The sequence below is a fragment of the Salvelinus alpinus genome, chromosome 21 (genome assembly GCF_045679555.1).
Source record: "Salvelinus alpinus chromosome 21, SLU_Salpinus.1, whole genome shotgun sequence".
In the NCBI taxonomy this organism is placed as follows: domain Eukaryota; kingdom Metazoa; phylum Chordata; class Actinopteri; order Salmoniformes; family Salmonidae; genus Salvelinus; species Salvelinus alpinus.
Window position 1 is genome coordinate 28,244,019 of NC_092106.1, and position 23,227 is coordinate 28,267,245.

A 23,227-nucleotide genomic window follows, 5' to 3' on the forward strand; every position below is an offset into this window, starting at 1 on the left:
AGACCAGATAATCTGCTTTTTTATGATCTCAGAGTCTTTAGCTGACTTTTGGCATCTCCAAGCGGGTTTTCATGCGCTTTTTACTGAGGAGTGGCTTCCATCTGGTCACTCTACCGTAAAGGCCTGATTGGTGGAGTGCTGCCTTCTCCTCCGATTGCTCAGTTTGGCTGGGCAGCCAGCTCTAGGAAGAGTCTTGGTGGTTCCAAACTTCTTCCATTTAAGAAGGATGCCACTGTGTTCTTGGGGATCTTCAATGCTGCAGAAATGTTTTGGTACCCTTCCCCAGATCTGTGCCTCGACACAATCCTTCGACCTAATGGCTCGGTTTCTGCTCTGGAGTTGAAAGAAACGCACACCTGTTTAGACGAGGTGCTGGCTAGCGGAGAAGAACACTTGAAAAAGAAAAGGAGAGCCGCACACTCTAGGAGCTCAGATGCAATAATTGAATAACCTAATAACCAATGTTTCGACAGACAAGCTGTCTTCATCAGGGTAGAATGACAAACACTGCGGGTCACTAGTTGATAAAATGTCAAAGGACACACAGGTGGGTTTTGCTCTGACTTGCATTGTCAACTGTGGGACCTTTAGAAATCATGTCCAATCAATTAAATTTACCACAGGTGGACTCCAATCAAGTTGTAGAAACATCTCAAGGATGATCAATGGAAACAGGATGCACCGGAGCTGAATTTTAAGTCTCATAGCAAAGGGTCTGAATACTTACGTAAATAAACTATTTATGATTTTTATAAATTTGCAAAAATGTCAAAAACCTGTTTCCGCTTTGAGTGTAGATCGATGACAATTTTTTTTTTTTTCATCCATTTTAGAATAAGGATGTAACGTAACAAAATGTGGAAAAAGTCAAGGGTTCTGAATACTTTCCGAATGCACTGTAGATTCAGCCAGTGTGTGTGTATATGTACGTTTGTATTGCGTGCATGAGTGTGTATACACGTGTGTATGTTTGTGTGTGTTGACCACATCTGGTACACAGCTGTGGGTGGAGAGACTAGCCCCAGTCCTAGACAACCTCTCCATGGGCACCACTGCAGTAACAGGCCACGCAGCATCTTTACAAGGTAGTGAGTCTCCTCTCCTCAGCAGTCTCCTACCTCCACTGTGGAGAACTAGCCAGCTAGCCTGGGGCCCACCCAGACAGGTCACAGAACAACTCTTCTCACAGGGAATATTATACCGAGTCCAGAGAGGCCTATTAAAAAGGCACTGGGCCTCATCCACACACTGACTCACAACGTTGCTCTACAGTCACAACACATCTAGAAGGACTGGAGAGGAGGAGAGGAAACGGCAGCCATGAAGCTATTAAACTAATGTGCATCATAAAACCCAGACATAAACAATTGACTAATACATTTAATAACATACGGGGGAAAAAAGAGAAAAAATGTTGGATCCCTTATTCACTTTGGACCATGGACTGAAATGACCCCAGCTGGGCTTGGTTGGGATTGGACTGTGGACTGAAATGACCCCAGCTGGGCTTGGTTGGGATTGGACTGTGGACTGAAATGACCCCAGCTGGGCTTGGTTGGGATTGGACTGTGGACTGAAATGACCCCAGCTGGGCTTGGTTGGGATTGGACTGTGGACTGAAATGACCCCAGCTGGGCTTGGTTGGGATTGGACTGTGGACTGAAATGACCCCAGCTGGGCTTGGTTGGGATTGGACTGTGGACTGAAATGACCCCAGCTGGGCTTGGTTGGGATTGGACTGTGGACTGAAATGACCCCAGCTGGGCTTGGTTGAGGTTGGACTGTGGACTGAAATGACCCCAGCTGGGCTTGGTTGGGATTGCTGAGGGTTTTTTGCGTGTGCAGAGTTTTCAAAGGTATCTGCTGAGGAGGCAGGAGAGAGAGAGGAGCAGGAGAGAGAGAGGAGCAGGAGAGAGAGAGGAGCAGGAGAGAGAGAGGAGCAGGAGAGAGAGAGGAGCAGGAGAGAGAGAGGAGCAGGAGAGAGAGAGGAGCAGGAGCAGGAGAGAGAGAGGAGCAGGAGAGAGAGAGGAGCAGGAGAGAGAGAGGAGCAGGAGAGAGAGAGGAGCAGGAGAGAGAGAGGAGCAGGAGAGAGAGAGTTGCAGGAGAGAGAGAGGAGCAGGAGAGAGAGAGGAGCAGGAGAGAGAGAGGAGCAGGAGAGAGAGAGGAGCAGGAGAGAGAGAGGAGCAGGAGCAGACGTAGGCTACATGTCAGGATGCTGGCGTGGCATGGCGTGGCGTGGCATGGTGTGGCATGGCGTGCGTTATTGCTCAGGTTTGACATGGATCCAGGTACAGTAAATTCAGGATGACTTGGGTTAAGCTCTGAAAGAAGCTCAGGGAGAGCAAAAAAAACTGTTTAAGAGAAATGGGCAGCTGAGGCCAAGAGAGCTGTCCATCATGGGAGGAGGAATCCTGTTTCTAAAAGTCCTACAAACTGGCAGCCTCAAACAAGTTAATCAACCTGCTGTATTTTGCCTAAGTTTAGAATTAAATCCTATGCATTCACACAGTCCTGTGTGGGCCCATTGTCTGGGTGGACCCTCCTCAGCCTTATCCAGGGCCAAAATAGACCTAAGTATCTTGTTTGTTCCTGTGAACCGCAATGCTTTATCCCTTCTCCCCATCTTGGTGCTCCTTGCAGGATATCCTGTCTACATGAGCCACTGACTGGGAGCTTCCTGTCTGTCTGGGGCACTGGTAAATCACCATTTGTGTGTGTGTGTGTGTGTGTGTGTGTGTGTGTGTGTGTGTGTGTGTGTGTGTGTGTGTGTGTGTGTGTGTGTGTGTGTGCGTGCGTGCGTGCGTGCGTGCGTGCGTGCGTGCGTGCGTGCGTGCGTGCGTGCGTGCGTGTGTCAGAGCATACTCCCCGGCAGCCTCCTGACCTCCTCACATTCCTGAGCTATAGAAGAGGAGAATTTCAACATGTCATTCTCTGCCAAGGAAAGTTGGACGTAAAAAATGTTGGGAAACTTTAAAAATAGAAAAACACCCACACACTCACCCCCTACTCAACCCTAGCGCTCGTCCGACCCCCCTGCTCCAAGAGCTACTTGGCTCCAAGAGGATGGAGGATAGAGGGTCATACTGTAAGGGTCACAGTAGCCTCCAGGGGACATTTTTCTATACAGTTACAGTACAATTCCTAAACAGCACAAGTACTGGAATGACTTCTTTCTCTCTGTGACTTTCAACTAATTAAATATTGCGCATACGTCCATGTAGTGTCCCTACGGTACTTGGGACAGCTGTGGTACAAGCCCATGTTCCCTACTCTAGGCTTGACAACAGTCTTTCATCCACACGGCTGAGGTGTCTGCCCTGCACACTGGATATTTCTTCATGAACTTTTAGTTGTTTATGAAACAAACTCTGCATTGAATGTCTATCTACCATGGGTCTGGAAAGCCGTTTCAGAGTGCTTATAAGAGTAGAGCAGCTGCTCGTGTCCCTGTGAAGTGTGCCTCCATTACAGCCATTGTTGAACTGAGAAATGACCGTTCTGTTGGTTCTCCTTCATTTGAACGGATGACCCGACTGTACAAGCTGTTGATGTTTGTTTTAGAAGACAAAGGGATGGAGAGCTGGCCTGCTGCTTAGTGAGACTGGAACATATAAATCAGTAAGGGACGCACACAAAAACGCACCCACGCACACACACCTCAACAAGCCCTCATTTCCTGTTTGCGTGATGGAAACAGAGCACTCGGCCACTTAGTTTTAAAACCTATCTTATCCACACTGTGACTCAAAGGGGCTTTTCCCAAGAAACCAACTCCAGGGCCCAGGGAGGGAGGGCCCACAGTCCCAGAGTCACTCTCCGTCTCCGCAAGAAAAGCCATTCTTTATTTTTCTCCCAAAACCTCCAGAGAACAACATGTGGCCAGAACACGGCTTGCTGAGGCAGATTAGCCTTTCATTAGGACTTTGTGTCACAAGGGCCCTTGAATCTCAGCCAATTGAGGGACACAAACAAAAAGCTCCAAATTGGCTTCCCTACCCCCCCTTAGGGGACAGGACTGCTCGCTACGTGATAGAGCTACATGACAAGCGATAACAAAGACTCAGTATTGTGAGTGGGCATCAGCTGGAAGACGAGAGAGGAGAGTGCTGGCAGGGGTGTGGGACAGGAACTGAGCAGGGTTGATTGCAGAAAACTAAGAAGTCACTAAATAAATTTTGTCTTAACAGCTCCAACGTAGTGATTGGGGGACTCCCAAGTATCGATATCTATAAATTATACACTACCGTTCAAAGGTTTGGGGTCACTTAGAAATGTCCTTGTTTTTGAATGAAAAGCAAATTTTTTGTCCATTAAAATAACATAAAATTGATCAGAAATACAGTGTAGACATTGTTAATGTTGTAAATGACTATTGTAGCTGGAAATGGCAGATTTTTTATGGAATATCTACATAGGCGTACAGAGGCCCATTATTAGCAACCGTCACTCCTGTGTTCCAATGGCACGTTGTGTTAGCTAATCCAAGTTTATCATTTTAAAGGCTAATTGATCATTAGAAAACCCTTTTGCAATTATGTTAGCACAGCTGAAAACTGTCATTCTGATTAAAGAAGCAATAAAACTGGCCTTCATTAGACTAGTTGAGTATCTGGAGCATCAGCATTTGTGGGTTCGATTACAGGTTCAAAATGGCCAGAAACAAAGAACTTTCTTCTGAAACTCGTCAGTCTATTCTTGTTCTGAGAAATGAAGGCTATTCCATGCGAGAAATTGCCAATAAACGGAAGATTTCATACAACGCTGTGTACTACTCCCTTCACAGAACAGTGCAAACTGGCTCTAACCAGAATAGAAAGAGGAGTGGGAGGCCCCGGTGCACAACTGAGCAAGCGAACAAGTACATTAGTGTCTAGTTTGAGAAACAGACGCCTCACAAGTCCTCAACTGGCAGCTTCATTAAATAGTACCCGCAAAACACCAGTCTCAACGTCAACAGTGAAGAGGAGCTGGCCTTCTTTGCTAAAATTTCTAAAAACCTGTTTTGCTTTGTCATTATGGTGTATTGTGTGTAGATTGATGAGGGGAAAAAACGATTTAATACATTTTATAATAAGGCTGTAATGTAACAAAATGTGGAAAAGGTGAAGGTGTCTGAATACTTTCACAATGCACTGTATGCCAAACTTGCCAAACGCTATCATGAAAGTCGTAAACTTCGTGTTTATCCTTGATGATTCTTAATCAAGTGCACCTTGTTTTAAATGATCAAATAACCAAAACTAAAAAGCAATACAAATCGTATCGGCACCTAAGTATCTTGCTAATACCAGCTCTACTCCAAAGCACACTTCTCAGGGTGTTGACTGCATCATCATGATCTGTCAGATTGAGACTCTAACTCTCTCACAGCAGTGGAAGTCAGTCTGCGCCTGGGATCTGATTCTGATCTACTCTCCCTGTTTCTGCTCTGGGAGACAGCAGTGGGTTAGCCTACACTACACAGGGAGGGAGGTGCACAGCCAGGAAAAGTACAAAGGGGGAGGCTGGCCTCAAACTGAACAGCACAGCAAAGAAAGTCCTTCTTTGTTTATTGATAAATTCCAAAATAGAACAATGCCGAAAATACCGGAGTGAGGCAGAAAGGAGGGGTGGGGGAGTGGGAGGGGTTCTGCAGTGCTACCATGTCACCCATTTGTGAGAAAAGCACATTTTGGGGGAACTCCAAATTTCTCAGTAGCCGGCCATGTCTTCTCTGTGTAGCTTAGACAAGTGTGCTAAGACAAGCTTGTGCCTTGCTATTCCATGTCTTTTCACAGACTAGACTAAAGAACAACTAAGGGTTCTCCTATGGGGACAACCGAAGAACTCTTTTAAAACCCTTTTTTCTAAGAGTGTAGGCTTTTCCCCTATGCATTAAGACTGACCCATTTGATGCCCTTAAGCTTCAAAGAGCCAATTATTCCGGGCTGAAGGTCAGATACAAAAATCAAGAGGAGCAGTGTGGTGTTGGGTGACAACAAAAATGTCCATGAATTGGTAGTGTATGTGTGACCATCATAGCACTCCCTGACCCTGACCGCAATCAGACCACTGTCTGCCACCTAATCAGGGACAAGGCCTACCACACTACACACACACTTGCAAGTATACAGACACACACATAATTGTACACACACACACACAATCCAAAACACACCCTTATCACCGCTGCACAACAATCCACTATTGCACTGGAACAGTAACATAACCATCTTACTAACCAACATCACAAACATCCAGTCCACAAGATTACAAACAAGGACTTGGCTCAGAGCACTCTGGTTAGGTCTAGCTGTTGGAAAATTCTTGGATAGGAATATCATTTTCAAAAGTACAAAGAAAATATATATTGATACATAACTTATGCAGCAGTATAACTATTTGCAGATGACTGAACAAACATGATACATTGTCTGCTGTTCTTGAGTGATTACAGGACACGGTGAAACACTTTTTATAGCAGCGTAATAAATGGATATCATCACAAGCTGATTTCAATTCCAACCGTTGCAAGTTAGCATGAATAAGGTGTGGCCCATCTTCTCTAACCCTAATGTGATTAAAGAAGTCTTATCCAACCCCCCCCCCCCACCACCACCACACACACACACACACACACACACACACACACACACACACACACACACACACACACACACACACACACACACACACACACACACACACACACACACACACACACACACAGCTGGAGTTGTTTGCCTCGACAACACTTCCTCTGTCTGAACTCTGAACTGGACAGCAGTTCCCGAACAGTAGCCTGTTCACACAGACACACTTTCTACTTACATCAGCATGCAGACATAGTGTTTGAAGGACACACACGTACACACACTTGCTTACGTATCTACCCTCACAGAGGCTGAAACCCGGGCAGAACGCCCTTCTTATCTGATAAAACCAACAAGCAGAGCATAAAATACAAGATTAGCCACAACAGCTTCCATTTGAGATCAACCGGGTGGTCCGGCCAGAAGTCGACTCCGTCCACCACTCCATGTTGCCCTTCAACATCTGTGGTTGGGCTGCACACATCAAGGTGACATTTCTACATCAAGCCCAGATGTAAACATTACCTTGATGTGTGCAGAAGGTATATAAGGAGAGGAAGAAACATGGCAAGAAGAATCTCGTAAAAACTGCTTCAAGCCGTCAGAGCTGTGGTAAGTTCGTCACTAACTTTTCCCAACAGAACATATATGTTCTGTAATTGTTTTTTTACTCTGAGGAGTTTTCTGTTAGTTCATACAAAAACCAAACTGGACATGGATGGAAGTGCGCTGTGTCTGGGCCACTCCATAGGTTAGGCCACCTGTAAACAAGTTGTGTGGGAAGTGGGAGGGAAATGTGCTTGTTTGTTAGCAAAAGTGATCACCATCAGACAGTTCCAGAGTTACAACACCCATCATGCTAAAACATGAAACATAACATTGGCGACTCACTCCACCATTTAACAACACTGACTTTCCACACACCCACACCAACGAGTGTGATATGTTGGGAGGGTTGGGTCCAATTCACCCCTACAGTATAGAAGAGCCAAACCAGCCCGTGGGTTGCCTCTCTAGAAGTTGTAGGTCTGAATAGAATGTCTATCTAGGTGATAAGTAGAGGAGTGATTTGGGGTAACTTACATCCTGGGCCTCTCGGCGCTGGCCGTCTGTGTTTCTCAGCCAGCAGCGGCTCAGCTCACTCAGCTCCAGGATGGGCTGCACCTTCAGCCTCACCGTGTCCCCAGACTGACGGATCATCTCCACAATCTCGTCCCTGGTCTTGTTCTCCACGTTTCCCCCGTTGATCTCCACCAGACGGTCTCCCGGCACCAGCCCCAGGGCCAGGTCCTTAGTGCCGGCCCCGGGCTCTGCGAAGTGCACCACCCTCCGGTAGACCCCTCCGTCGGCCCCGCGGTCCAACATGGTGGTGCGGCGCAGGGAGAAACCGAAGTCGCCCGTGTTGCGGCGCTGGAGCTCCAGCTCCCGCGGCTCCGGAGACTGTGGAGGGATGACGGCTGGGAGCCTCAGGTCAGCAGGGAAGGTCTTGTCCACCACCTCAGGGATGCAAGCCTTCTTGACCGGCACTGGCCAAGGTGCTGGCCCAACCCCCACCCCGACCCCCACCCCCAGCTTCTGCTGCTGGAGGCTGTGCTTACTCTGCGGGTCGAACACCTTGTTCTCCACCTGCGGGGACGGAGCGGCTGAGTTCTGTCCCGAGAGCGTGGAGGTCTCCGAGGGGCTCTCCTCTTTGCTCCTCTGGGAGAAGGAGAAGCGCTTCATGACCTGAGAGGAGTTGTGCTTGGCCATCGAGCCGAAGTGGGCCACGCGGTCTCGCACCGAGCCCCGGTCCTTGTCCAGACCGCCGCCCCCCTCGCCCTTCAGGTCATCGGTGGAGCTGGCAGCGCTCAGGCCGTCTGCGTCCAGCACCATGCTACTACGGTTGCTCAGGCCGTCTGACTCGATGTCAGTGAGGCTGAGCTCGTGGCTGCTAGCCACCTTGATGGGGATGGGGTTGGAGATCTCCAGCTTGTTCTTGGAATCCCGCTTGGACTCTCTCTTGAGGTTGAAGAAGCCACGCCTCATGCTCATCTCCTCTAGGCTGCGCAGCTCCGCCGCAGACATCCTCTCCTTCTTGTCCTTCTTATCCTTCTCTTTCTTCCCTCCATCCTTCTCCTTTTTGATCAGACTGAACATGGTGCTGTGCCTTCTGTGTTGCTCAACACAGTGGGTCCTACCGGTTTGGCTCCTGTTTTCTCAGGCAAGGGGGATTTTTCCATACAGAGGCAGAGGTCCAGTTTTTGGGGGGGTTGGGTCCAGTCTTTCGTAACCTCCAAAAAGGAGTTAAGCTGCCACTAGTTCAAATGTCCTGCGGGAGAGAAAAAACACCTTCAGTCAATCTTCACATCTGGCATGACAGAATGAGAAACCGCGCTCATTATGTTTCATAAATACAATTATAAACTGGGCGGTTTGAGCCCTGAATATTGATTGGCTGACAGCCGTGGTATAACAGACCGTATACCACGGGTATGACAAAACATTTGTTTTTACTGCTCTAATTACATTGGTAACCAGTTTATAATAGCAATAACTCACCCCTGGGGTTTGTGATATATGGCCGATATATACCATGGCTAAGAGCTGTGCCTATGAACAGCCCTTAGCCGTGGTATATCGGCCATATACCACACCCCCTCGTGCCTTATTGCTTAATTAGATCACACACAATATATCACTTCCATTGCAGAGGACGAGTGAGGAATTTGTCACAGAAAATAAAATTGTGCATTTAATAAACACCATCTATATTTCTCGTAACCAAACATCTTTCAAAGCCTTTTGAGTAGGACTATAGATAGAGCGACCCACGACTTAACACTTTGCAACAGACCATTACCATGCCACACAAAGCACTAGCCGATAAAGTGAACATGGAAAAAATGAAACACACATCACAACCAAGCAACAGTTTAAGTGATCTTGGCCAAAGAGACAACATTCCTAGGCTCCATTAGAGCTGCACTTGCCAAAACCTCAAACATCAAGAAAGATCTTTTTGCCAAAGAGACACTCTCAACATACTGCAGAAAGCAGGCAGGACATTCCCAAAATCTGGGTTTTATTACTATTTTTCTCCCTCTACATGGGGTAGCATTGCGCGGAATCCCAAACAGCCTAAGGCTTCAAACCCAAATTATGTAGTCTAGGCCTAAGCTATATTTCAGTCTCCATTTCATATCTGTAAATCACATTCCATGTAAGCCAAATACCCAAATAGGCTTATACCTACCTCCTCTACCTGAGTGATAGAAGACATTTTGAAGGTGAAATAACTGTTGTTCCAGTGACGGATGGGACGCTCAAAATGGGTCAGAATCTACAGGCCACTCTGGTAGTCACTGGGTGAAACTTTGGTGTCAAAGATCCAGTTCTATCTGCCGTTCCCAGAGTTCCCAGCAGCAGGAGACCCCTACATCTAAACAAGCTTCATTAACAAGGGGCCAGATTCTTGCCCACCAAAAAATAGGAAGCAAGGTGTTTTCAGGACTAGCTATAAATGATCAGGAAGAGAACAATAGACAGAAAAATAAACAATTTATCAAATTGTCCTCCTTGTAGGAGAAACAGACCATCTGACAACTAGTATGATGGAAATACCCTAGCTATGTGAATATCCTGCATAATAGGTCTTGGCAGCTACCACCACATGCACAGTTAAAGAATATACTGGCAAGTACAACACTTCACATCCATCACCCTTTTTCCAGGAGATAGCAAAATCTTATAGTAAGCTAGCTAAAAGAAAGTGAATTATTAAATCATTAATAAGAAGATGTATTGATGGAAATATATTTGTAATAATGGTATAGTTACATATAGCTCACTATTTGGCATCCTGTGAGCAAAAAATATGCCATTGAATCATATTTGCATGACGCTCCCTAACAGCTTAATTTTGAGCTGAAAAATGTCATACACTTTCGTGGTTATAGCCAAGCTTCCTTGATGCTACAGATGTTTACACTTTTTTTCCAACACCGCAGGGATGCTATGGGCACATAATTTTGCCTCTTACATCAAGGCTTTTCGTTACAACAATGAAATGCAACTGAAATAGTAGGCACGCTCCACTACGCTAGCGAGTGAGGTGTCATCGTTCCCCATTCACTCAATGGACAGCGGAGGACAAAAAGCGAGAACGCTACTAATACTAGCTAGCCAGCTAGCTGATGTCACATTGGGAATTATAATGTTTTACAGGCCATTGTTAACTATAACTGTAAAGTAATTTCCTCTAAATCTGGCTGTCACAGAAAAGCCCTGGCTACAAGACTTTATTGAGAAAAGTGATATTTTGAAACTACCAATATGCCTTTAGTAAGCTTGCACGATTAGCTGGAAGCCCAAGCCTCTGTTCTTTGCCCACATTAATTGTGGTGTAGCCTATCAACTAGGCTAGCTAGCTGCTACATCCCTGTGAACATATTTTGGGATTTCTGAGAGACTTCTATCTATAGCTATCTAGCTAAGCCATTCTGATTTCAATGTTTAGCTCAAATTGGTGCATCGAATCATTTTGAGATATTCTAACATATTCATGAAATGATGGATGACTCACCGTTTGTGTGTGTTTTTCCTCTGCTCTGTGTCGGTGGGTTGACACTGGTGCTTTCGAATCCGAGGGAGCTATATTGATGGGTGCAGCTCGCACTAGAAAGCAGCTGCGTTGACTGTATAGGATTAGCTAGATGACTGGTTACAGCACGCATGCAACATCACTGAAAATATATCGAACAGTGATTCCTGCTGGCCAGTTGGGTTTATTGCAAGTTGGACACAGGATGTACCACTTATGAAATATTACATTATCACTCTATGATGATAGATTTCTATTGGTTGTGGTTGCATTTTATATTTTGTGGGTAAAGTATTAATAAACGCACAGTAAATAATCTAGGAGTGACTGGTTTGTTTATCTGGGATTCATTCAACCAAGCACCATTTGGTACCAGTTTACCAATAGGCCTACTTTTATCACTGGCCCTAGCTTTTTGGGGTTCCTAAGCAGGATCCTGTTTAGGGTCCCCCTTCACAGTTTGTGGGGTGCCCCTGGCCATTGAGGTGGGCCCTAAGCAGTTGATTATTTTGCTTATAGCACTGGCAGCCACTGTGGTGTCGGTTTACCAGTAGTGGAAATTCACACCACACCTTCGCTCATGCGCAGTGAACTGTTTGCCTCTATGTTTGGCTGCTGCATCAACTGCACGCCTGGAAAGTGAAAACATTATGCATGGTAGAGTCATAAACTACAAGGTAAGTTATAACAAACTTTAATAAATAGTAGGCCAGACTGTTACCCCGTTTCTGGTAAGAGGAATAGTTATTTGTGTCATGCTGTAACTTGATCTACGTGAAAGAGAGGGCCCTTGGATTCTGTAGACTCACAAAGGAGTTTGAAACAAGCTGAAGTTTAGTTTTGGACAACAATTACCTAAATTGTCTAGTAAATGTTCATGCTGATCAAGATGTCATCATTAGCCTCCCGGGTGGCGCAGTGGTCTAGAGCCTAGAGCAAAAAAAAAAATTAAAAAATAAAAAAAAAAAAAAAATAAAAAAAAAGATGTCATCATTATAGCTGGAAACACATTTTTGCATTTTGTATGTTTGATGGTAGGTCGAGTTTCAATAGTGGAAGTGTCTTGTTCCATATGGTCACTCAAGGATGGATTGACATTTCCTCAGGACAGATACCCCAGGCAACCGTTTACTCCGTGGAGGTGGCTGGCCATAATGCTGTCTCTCTACCCCCAGGCTTTGTGCCCCCTCAGGCTCCTGTGATGATGCCTGCCCCTCGTAGACCACTAAGTTGCCCTCCTCCAGAATTGGAATACCTGACTCAGATTGACCAGCTCCTTGTCCATCAGAAAGTCTGTCTGGCTGAAGTGGTTCTGGACTGGGAGGTGAATGATAACTACATTGTAATGAACAGTGTCGGGCAGCAAGTGTTTGCTGTAGCAGAGGAGAACGACTCCTGCACTCTACAGTTCTGCTGCTCCGACCGACCTTTCACCCTTCACATCCAGGACAACCTGGGACAGGAAGTGATGACCCTGATACGCACTTTGAGGTGTGACTCCTGCTACTTCCCCTGCTGCCTGCAAGAGCTGGAGGTGCAGAATCCCTCTGGTAACCCCATAGGGTGTGTGGTGCAGGAGTGGCACCCTTACCTGCCCAAACTCACTGTGCAGAACAAGAGGAGAGAGCCCCAGCTTAAGATCCAGGGGGCATGTGTTGTCTGTCAATGCTGGTCAGATGTAAACTTTGATGTGAAGTCTCTGGATGAAACAGTGATGGTGGGGCAGATCAGTAAGCAGTGGGTTGGATTCATGCGGGAATCCTACACAAATGCAGATAACTTTGGAATCTCCTTCCCCATGGACCTGGATGTGAAAGTGAAGGCGGTGATGCTGGGAGCCTGCTTCCTCATCGACTTCATGTACTTTAAGTAATGTAGAGGAGACGGATCACATTCCCATCCCTATGGGTGACATTTTCTGCCCACTGAACAACACCAGGATTAAAATGAGACAATAACTGTATGAATTGACAACTTCCATGTTCCATCCATTGATGCTCAATGTAAAGCATGTTGAAATGTGAAGTTAATAGAATGTTAAAGACATAATCTGGGATATTACCTGCTGCATATATTCACTGAAAAGAGGGGTTACTATGTTCCGTTGTCCTTTGTTTGCTAAATCATAAGTGTGTTATTTTAATTATGAGTTTCAAATAAAGTCTTTGGTGCGTACATCAACCTTGAATCCAGAGCCTATGTACCCTGAGACCCCTCTTACTTATGGTCCTTAGCAGTGGCCTCTCCCCAGGCCCTTCCACACACCTAGGGTAGTTTGTCACTCCACTAGACTCTGCAACGGCTTTGAGATGTCACCTTGTATCACACAGAGTAGAGAATGTGCTACCTGACAGAATTTGTAAATTTACCAAAGCAACCTTTCTTGTTCAACAATCATGGGTTATAAATCTGTGACTATTTATGTGTATTGCTCAGTTTACTAAACTCTAGTTAATTAATCGCCATCTTATAACGCACATAGAAAGGTTTCAAATTAAATCACGCTGGAAGACTATAACGAGGTTTGGTCCTGATTGCACAATTCTTTTGCTCAATGAGAATGTCCTCCAAAGTCTAAAAAGTAACAATGTTGTGTACCTATTGGCATTTTCTATTGAGGGCTTTGTTTTAGAAGTCTGGCAATAACTTTGGTATAAAAAAATCCCAAAGTAGAAAAAAATTGTATAACACTGCTATTGTCATCACGCTGTCCATGGTACTGAAATGATGTGCATTCTAATGTCTGCAGCTATGTACATTTCCTTTTAATTAATCAATTGTATTACTGTAGCCTACCTAGAAGGTGCACCTATGATAAATTATACATAAGAACAATAGAGTCCAGTAAAAAAACACTTTCAGTATGCACAAAAACATTACAGAGAGGATAGGAAACAATTGTCAGTAAATCCCCCATCAATATTCTCATCGATTTATTTCACACCCAAGAGTTCTCATAGTCCATTAAGAGTAGAAAGTGTGGCAGTAAAAGTCAATTTGGGATATTAAGTTATTTATTTTTCATGAAGTCGATGAGGAAGCAGGCTCCCAGCAACACAGCCTTCATCTTCACTTCCAATTCCATAGGGAAGGAGATTACAAAGTTATCTGCATCTTGACAACTTCCTGCAGCAATCCATCCCATTTCTTACTGATCTTCCCCACCACGTTTTCTCATCCAGTGACTCCTCTCAATCTGCATGGTGAGTTTAGTGTAGAAAGGGTGCCAGTTATGCACCACATACCCTATGGGGTTACCAGAGGGATTCTGCACCTCCAGCTCTTGCAGGCAGCAGGGGAAGCAGCAGGAGTCGCACCTCAAAGGGCGTATCAGGGTCATTGCTTCCTGTCCCAGGTTGTCCTGGATGTGAAGGGTGAAAGGTAAGGCCGGGGCAGCAGAACTGTAGAGTGCAGCAGTCGTTATCCTCTGCTACAGCAAACACTTGCTGCCCGACACTGTTCTTTACAATGTAGTTAGTATTCACTTACCAGTCCAGAACCACTTCAGCCAGATGACCTTTCTGGTGGTCGAGGATCTAGTCGATCTGAGTCAGGTATTCCAATCCTGGAGGGCAGGCTAGTGGTCTGAGAAGTGCAGGCAGGAGCCTGAGGGGGCACAAAGCCTGGGGGTAGTGGGACTCCGGGGCTCATGGGGGCAGGATAGAGGCCTGAGGGTAGTGGGACTCCGGGGCTCATGGGGGCAGGATAGAGGCCTGAGGGTAGTGGGACTCCGGGGCTCATGGGGGCAGGATAGAGGCCTGAGGGTAGTGGGACTCCGGGGCTCATGGGGGCAGGATAGAGGCCTGAGGGTAGTGGGACTCCGGGGCTCATGGGGGCAGGATAGAGGCCTGAGGGTAGTGGGACTCCGGGGCTCATGGGGGCGGGGTAGAGGCCTGAGGGTAGTGACACCCCGGGAATCATGTATGCAGGGTAGGAAGCATTAAGGCCATGTGGCACCAATGTCATGGCCTCAGTCATGATCGCCTGTCCTAAGCCAGTGCCAATCAATCCAAGACCTTGGGTGGCCATGGGAACAATGCACTTTCATTTCTGAAAATACCTAAACACACACCAAAAATGTCATTTTAAAAATCAGCAGGTAGCCTAAGATAAATGCAAAACAAAGAGTTTAGGGAATATATAGCCTACTGTTTTTGGAGAGAACTTTGAATAATCAAGTGTAGGCCTAATCAAGTGTAGTACACAGCATGCCAGACCAGCTACGGTAACTGTAGGCATAGGCCTACCTGCTTTGATTTGATTTATTATTAGTGTCTTGCATCTTCAGGATGCCCAGCTCACGTGGGCAATGGGGTTATAAAACACTGGCAGTGTGTTAAACTCTTTTTTTGCAGTAACAAAAAAAGAATTAACATACCTGTTTGTCCCGTAGTGTTCTGATGTGGATGACAGACACAGGTAGCCTATAATACTTTGCATCATACTCAACCTAGCCTTCAGCAAGGATGTTTTTAAGAGCTCTGGATGTGTTTCCTTAGTAACCTCACTATATATCTGTATATTCATTATCTCGTTGAAATGCACAGATTGATTTAACACGTAGCTACACTTCGAGTAGTTTCTTGATGAAAATGAATAGGCTGAATGACTGATGTATCAGTTTAACGATCTGCTAACCCGTGACCAGCTACTCTTCTCTTCCGTAGACTGTGTGGATGTAGAAAGGACCTTTGCTGCGTTCCAACACAAGTGGGTCCGAAGTTTAGATTTTGTTCCCTCTCCGAATGCAAGCTGCATGCACCTCTCTATGGTATACTCACAAGACCGATGCTGGAGTCGAGAAGCAGGTATGGGGAGTTGACATTTAATTAGGAACAGACAAAGAGCAAGACAGGAACAGCGTCAGCACATGGATACACAACGACAAACAACAATCAATGCAGCAGCGGGGAACAGAGATAGGGAACTGACAAATATAGGGGAGGCAATAAACAGGTGATTGAGTCCAATAATATGCTGATGCGCGTGACGGGGAAAGGAAGATGTGCGCACTGATGGTGGCAGTAGTGCGTAATGCTGGGGAGCCTGGCGCCTTCGAACGCCAAGGAAAGTGAGCGGGAGCAGGCGTGACAGTACCCCCCCTCTCCCACCTGGGCGAGCCTGACAGGCCGGCCGAGGCACGGACGCTGGACAAACCGGCAGGGCGTAAAATCCCGACAAACCAGCAGGGGCATGGGAGCCTGGCGACCCAGTTGAGGCGTGACAACCTGAAGATCCCGCTGGACCATGGGAGCCTGAAGATCCGGGTGAGGCGTAACAGCCTGACGAGCCGTCTGGGCGTAAAAACCTGACGATCCGGCTGAGGCCTGACGTGGGATGGGCGCCTTCCGAGCCAACCGGGGCGAGAAACCTCTCAAGCCAGCTAGGGAGTGACAGCCCGACGAGCTGGCTTAGGCACCACCGTATGGAAGGCCAAAATGTTCAAATCGTCTTATCCGGACAGGTCTGAACACTTGTACAGTGGGGCAAAAAAGTATTTAGTCAGCCACCAATTGTGCAAGTTCTCCCACTTAAAAAGATGGGAGAGGCCTGTAATTTTCATCATAGGTACACTTCAACTATGGCAGACAAAATGAGGAAAAAAATTCCAGAAAATCCCATTGTAGGATTTTTTATGAATTTATTTGCAAATTATGGTGGAAAATAAGTATTTGGTCAACTACAAACAAGCATGATTTCTGGCTCTCATAGACCTGTAACTTCTTCTTTAAGAGGCTCCTCTGTCCTCCATTTGTTACCTGTATTAATGGCACCTGTTTGAACTTGTTATCATTATAAAAGACACCCTCCCCACCAGGGAGGGTGGGGGCGTCTCCCTCGACCCCCAGGCGGCGCCACTACATGCACCCTGCTCTCTTCACCAGGAAGAGAGGGGGGAGGCAGCCAGAGAGGGATGGACAAACCCAGGGAGGGGGGGCCAACCGCCGGCGAGAGGGCCCATCCCCTGCCTGTGGCCACCAGGAGGTGCTACTAAATTCACCCAGAGAGGGCTGGGGATGACCAAGGGAGCCGGAGCTTCCCACAGAACTTCCCACAGAACAATTGGGATCAGGGCAGTAGGCACTAACTCCGCCATGGTTCGTTCGACAGCCTATAGGGTGATAAATTTAGTTTTTGTAAACAAATATATATTATTGCCGAAAATGTGTTATTTGGTAAATACAGGCTTAGAAAATGTTATACGTTTTGTTCTATGAGATAATCTTCATCAGCTAACGTTACATTTCGTGATTTTTTTTAAGCATTTATGCACATAAAGCACACAAAGGCTTCATAATTGACAAAGGTCATGTTAAATGACTGATATTATCTCATAGAAGGAAACGTATAAGATCTCCTGAGCCCATCTTAACCTGACCTTATTTTCAGCGTTTTGTCATATTTCTACCAGTATTACATTCACACTTTAGTAATTTAGCAGACGCCCTGGTAATATTTTACTAAATACATATACTGGGACATCTTTTAGCATTTTCCTCGCAGTATCACACATTTTCAAGTTTTATTAGTCTTATTACACCAATTATTTACAGGATCAGTGGGTCCCCGGCGGGACAGTTGAGCTAACGTAAGCTAATGTGATTAGCATGAGGTTGTAAGCAACAAGAACATTTCCCAGGACATAGATATATCTGATATGGGCAGAAAGCTTAAATTCTTGTTAATCTAATTGCACTGTCCAATTTACAGTAGCTATTACAGTGAAAGAATCCCATGCTATTGTTTGAGGAGAGTGCACAATTATGAACTTGTGAAAATGTGTTAATAAACCAATTAGGCACATTTGGGCAGTCTTGACACAACATTTTGAACAGAAATGCAATGGCTCATTGAATCAGTTTAAAACTTTGCACATACACTGCTGCCAACTAGTGGCCAAAATCTATATTGTGCCTTGACTCTCAAGTGATTATAATGGCCTTTCTCTTGCATTTCAAAGATGGATTCTCATACATTAATTTCACATTTCCACAACCTTCAAAGTGTTTCCTTTCAAATGATATGAAGAATATGCATATCCTTGCTTCAGGTCCTGAGCTACAGGCAGTTAGATTTGGGTATGTCATTTTAGGCAAAAATAAATAAAAAAGGGTCCGATCCTTAAGAGGTTTTAATTTATGCCCTGAAAAATCTATTCAGTTCCTCCACATTCAAATTAATGGCGGCCAACTTGAAAATAGGTTGTTGTGACTGATTTACATTAAATCTATGATGACTCTATGAAACTTTTCCAATGGGTGTCCTTGTTCTGTGGGAAGTTTGGTGTAGTTATCATTTATGGTGCGATGTGATAATAAAGCACATCCCAGAGCTGCCCATTCTGTCTCATCAATATACCCCAAAATGTATGACCTTTGACTCCCCCTCCCCCCCAAGGTGGACCCATGGAGATGTCATTAACATTCCAAATATTGTATAAATGATTTCATACCTCAAGTGAAAAACATATCAAGTGCCTTATTTTGCAAAGATTGTTCTGTGATAATACAAAATGACATTACATATCCTCCATCCTGTTGGTTCAAATAACCAATGCCAGTTTATTTATCTATTTTTTATTTCACCTTTATTTAACCAGGTTGACCAATTGAGAACAAGTTCTCATTTACAACTGCGTCCTGGCCAAGATAAAGCAAAGCAGTGCGACAAAAACAACACAGAGTTACACATAAACAAATGTACAGTCAATAACACAATAGAAAAATCTATGTACAGAGTGTGCAAATGTAGAAGAGTAGGGAGGTAAGGCAATAAATAGGCCATAAAGGCGAAATAATTACAATTTAGCATTAACACTGGAGTGATAGATGTGCAGATGATGATGTGCAAGTAGAGATACTGGGGTGCAAAAGAGCAAGAGGCTAAATAACAATATAGGGATGAGGTAGTTGGGTGTGCTATTTACAGATTGGCTGTGTACAGGTACAGTGATCGGTAAGCTGCTCTTCGTTCCAGTCATTGGCAGCAGAGAACTGGAAGGAAAGGCGGCCAAAGGAAGTGTTGGCTGGGGATGACCAGTGAAATATACCTGCTGGAGCGCGTGCTACGGGAGGGTGTTGCTATGATGACTAGTGAGCTGAGATAAGGCGGGGCTTATAGATGATCTGGAGCCAGTGGGTTTGGCGACGAATATGTAGTGAGGGCCAGCCAACGAGAGCATACAGGTCGCAGTGGTGGGTAGTATATTGGGCTTTGGTGACAAAACGGATGGCACTGTGATAGACTACATCCAGTTTGCTGAGTAGAGTGTTGGAGGCTACTTTGTAAATTACATCGCCGAAGTCAAGGATTGGTAGGATCATCAGTTTTACAAGGGTATGTTTGGCAGCATGAGTGAAGGAGGTTTGTTGCGAAATAGGAAGCCGATTCTAGATTTAATTTTGGATTAGAGATGCTTAATGTGAGTCTGGAAGGAGAGTTTACAGTCTAACCAGACACCAAGGTATTTGTAGTTGTCCACATATTCTAAGTCAGAACCGTCCAGAGTAGTGATGCTAGTCGGGCGGGTGGGTATGGGCAACAATCGTTTGAAGAGCATGCATTTAGTTTTACTAGCATTTAAAAGCAGTTGGAGGCCACGGAAGGAGTGTGGTATGCCATTGAAGCTCGTTTGGAGGTTTGTTAACACAGTGTCCAAAGAAGGGCCAGATGTATATAGAAGGGTTTCGTCTGCGTAGAGGTGGATCAGAGAATCGCCAGCAGCAAGAACGACATCATTGATACATACAGAGAAAAGAGTCGGCCCGATAATTGAACCCTTTGGCACCCCCATAGAGACTGCCAGAGACAGGCTCTCCGATTTGACACACTGAACTCTATCTGAGAAGTAGTTGGTGAACCAGGCGAGGCAGTCATTTGAGAAGCCAAGGCTATTGCGTCTGCCGATAAGAATGTGAAGATGGCTGCACAGTAATGTCTTTTATCGATGGTGGTTATGATATCATTTAGGACCTAGAGCGTGGCTGAGGTACACCAATAACCAGCTCGGAAACCAGATTGCATAGTGGAGAAGGTACGTGGGATTTTAAATGGTCGGTGATCTGTTTGTTAACTTGGCTTTCAAAGATTTTAGAAAGGCCGGGCAGGATGGATATAGGTCTATAACAGTTTGGGTCTAGAGTGTCTCCCCCTTTGAAGAAGGGGATGACCGCGGCAGCTTTCCAATCTTTGGGGATTTCAGACGATACGAAAGAGAGGTTGAACAGGCTAGTAATAGGGGTTGCAACAATTTCGGTGGATCATTTTAGAAAGAGAGGGTCCAGATTGTCTAGCCCAGCTGATTTGTAGGGATCCAGATTTTGCAGCTCTTTCAGAACATCAGCTGTCTGGATTTGGGTGAAGGAGAAGCGGGGGGGGGGGGCTTGGGTAAGTGGCTGCAGGGGGTGCTGAGCTGTTGGCCGGGGTAGGGGCTTTCCAGTTGGAAAGCATGGCCAACCGTAGAAAAATGCTTATTGAAATTATCGATTAGTGTAGATTTATTGGTGGTGACAGTGTGGGCAGCTGGGAGGAAGTGCTCTTATTCTCCATGGACTTTACAGTGTCACAATTTTTTTTATTTATTAGTGCTACAGGATGCAAATATTGGTTCCTGACTTCCCTGAAAAGTTGCATATCGCAGGGGCTATTCAATGCTAATTCTGAACACCACAGGATGTTTTCGTGCTGGTCAAGGGTAGTCAAGTCTGGGGTGTTCTTAGTTCTACATTTTTTGAATGGGGCATGCTTATCTAAGATAGCGAGGAAAACACTTTTAAAGAGCAACCAGGCATCCTCTATTGACGGGATGAGGTCAATATCCTTCCAGGATACCCAGGCCAGGTTGATTAGAAAGGCCTGCTCGCTGAAGTGTTTTAAGTGAGCATTTGAGCATCTGCCTTTTGACCGCAGACCCACGCAGGTAATGAGTGATCAGTGATTACTGAGATCCTGGTAAGAAGAACAAATTCTTATTTACAATGACGGCCTACCCCGGACGACGCTGGGCCAATTGTGCACCGCCCTATAGGACTCCCAATTACGGCCGGATGTGAACCAGTTGCACTGGTATGCAGAACCAGTTGCACTGGGATGCAGAACCTCTTGCACTGGGATGCAGTGTCTTAGACCACTGCGCCACTCAGGAGCCGCAATAGCACATTTCAGACACGAATGCAACACAATGCACTTCAAATCAAAAAACGATGAATATAAAAACGGAAATATTTACTACATACGAGGATAAAAAATAAAAAAAGAATAACAATTTAAAACTAAAAGACTGAAAAAGCACCCTAAGGAAAATCCACCCCTATCCAGTGTGTTTTGACAGGTGATTAGAACGCTTGTTATGGGCATTTTTACACGCGTTCATTACACCTGTTCAGTGTTCATTTACATGTGATTAGAACGTTTGTTATGGTAATTTTTACACGCGATGATTACACCTGTTCAATGTTCATTTACAGGTGATTAGAACGCTTGAATATTGTACCATTGCACACGTTCTGAACGCCTGTGTAGTAACGGGTAGGGAGGGAGGAGATGTTTCTAAATATGGATCAAAGGGTAGGGAGGGAGGAGATGTTTCTAAATATGGATCAAATTGTTAAAATTAGTCAAGGCGTTGGTGAGAAATGGAGGAAGAAATGAAAACAACTTTTTCCACATAGCATTACAACTACAAAGTTGACGCTAGCTAGGTAACTCATTTTAATTGAAATAGTTAGTTATCAAGCTAGCAAGTCTTCTATCTAGCCTGTAACTAATGGTTGTTACGTTGTGGGACAGAGCAATAGTTATTTGTACTTGTCATTTGGTTGAGACTAATTCGTTTAGAAAATAATTGTTTACTTTGTGTATATTTGTTGTGTAATTGTTTGGCTTTGCTAGTTGGCAAGCTGAGATGTATTTGCTCAAGTTGGCTAACTTAGCTATTAGCTCGTGTTTTAGGAGGACAAAAGAGAATGTGGAATAAGGTCTGGCTGTTGCAGTGCCCAGACAAGGTGAGAGCAAACTGCTACAGAGATAAAAATGTAAGATCTCTATCTTGATTAGCTATATTTCAAGGTTGAAAATGAGCTGCTTTTCCTAAAAATGTCTCTGATAAAGCTACACTCTACGAAAAAAAGGTGCTATCTAGAACTTAAGTTATTCAGCTGTCCCCGTAAATAACTTTTTGAAGAACCCTTGTTGGTTCCAGGTAGAACCCTTGTTGGTTCCAGGTAGAACCCTTTCCACAGAGGGTTCTACCTGTAACCCAGAAGGGTTACACTATAGGGACAGCTGAAGAACCCTTTTGGAACCCTTTTTTCTAAGAGTATACTATTTTTTTCTAATTCAATGTCCATGTTACAGCCACAACATGATGATCATGTAGTCAAGCATCTGAAGACTAGCGAGGAGGAGAAAAGCCTGCTTTGGATGAGCAAGGGAGAACAATAATAACTAGCTATATCAGATCAACATGTTCAGGAGAAGCAGGGAGAGAGCAAGCTAGTAGTAGTAACATTATTATTTGAAACCTCACATGCGCATGTATCTGTGTTTTATATTTTAAGCAATAAGGCACCTCGGGGGTTTGTGGTATGTGGACAATATATCACGGCTTAGGGCTGTTCTTAAGCATGACGCAACGCAGAGTGCCTGGATACAGCCCTTAGCCATGGTATATAACCCCCAAGGTGCCTTATTGCTATTAAAAAACTGGTTACCAATATAATTACAACACTCAACAAGTAATATTGACTCATACCCAGGATATACGGTCTGATATACCATGGCTTGCTATCTGCCTCATGTTGTACCGATCATCAACATGAACAAGACTAAATTCTGTTGAATTGTCAACTGGTCTAAATTGTTGTTAGGAAGATGTTGCTGTTCAGAATGACATGTTTATGACTGTTGATGTTCACAGGAATCTCCAAATGCTATGTTGAACGAGCACCACCTTGAACGAGCACTACCAAACATACAAAGTTTGCTTAATGAACAATAGTTACATCTTAAATAAATAAGGAATTATTTTAGTTTATTCTGTTTCTGTTTTTATGCTGGATATGAGTAATTTAGCAGG

General features: G+C 44.9%; 1 protein-coding gene and 2 pseudogenes across 4 annotated transcripts in view; 1 reads left to right on the forward strand and 2 right to left on the reverse strand.

Annotated features, from left to right (window-relative positions):
* Positions 1-11,255, reverse strand: part of LOC139548170 (unconventional myosin-XVIIIa-like) — a 184,765-nt gene extending 173,510 nt beyond the window's left edge. For all 4 annotated transcript variants that reach the window (XM_071357637.1, XM_071357635.1, XM_071357634.1 and 1 more), the window contains exons 1-2: positions 11,134-11,255; positions 7,656-8,880 (exon numbers count right to left, since the gene is read on the reverse strand). In XM_071357637.1, the coding sequence (XP_071213738.1) occupies positions 7,656-8,708 (1,053 nt within the window). In that variant the 5' untranslated portion in view covers positions 8,709-8,880; positions 11,134-11,255. The remainder of the gene's footprint in view (positions 1-7,655; positions 8,881-11,133) is intronic.
* Positions 11,256-11,342: 87 nt separating this feature from the next.
* On the forward strand, positions 11,343-13,338 carry LOC139548171 (phospholipid scramblase 1 pseudogene; annotated as a pseudogene).
* Positions 13,339-14,161: 823 nt separating this feature from the next.
* LOC139548477 (phospholipid scramblase 1 pseudogene) lies at positions 14,162-15,129 on the reverse strand (annotated as a pseudogene).
* Positions 15,130-23,227: the final 8,098 nt, after the last annotated feature.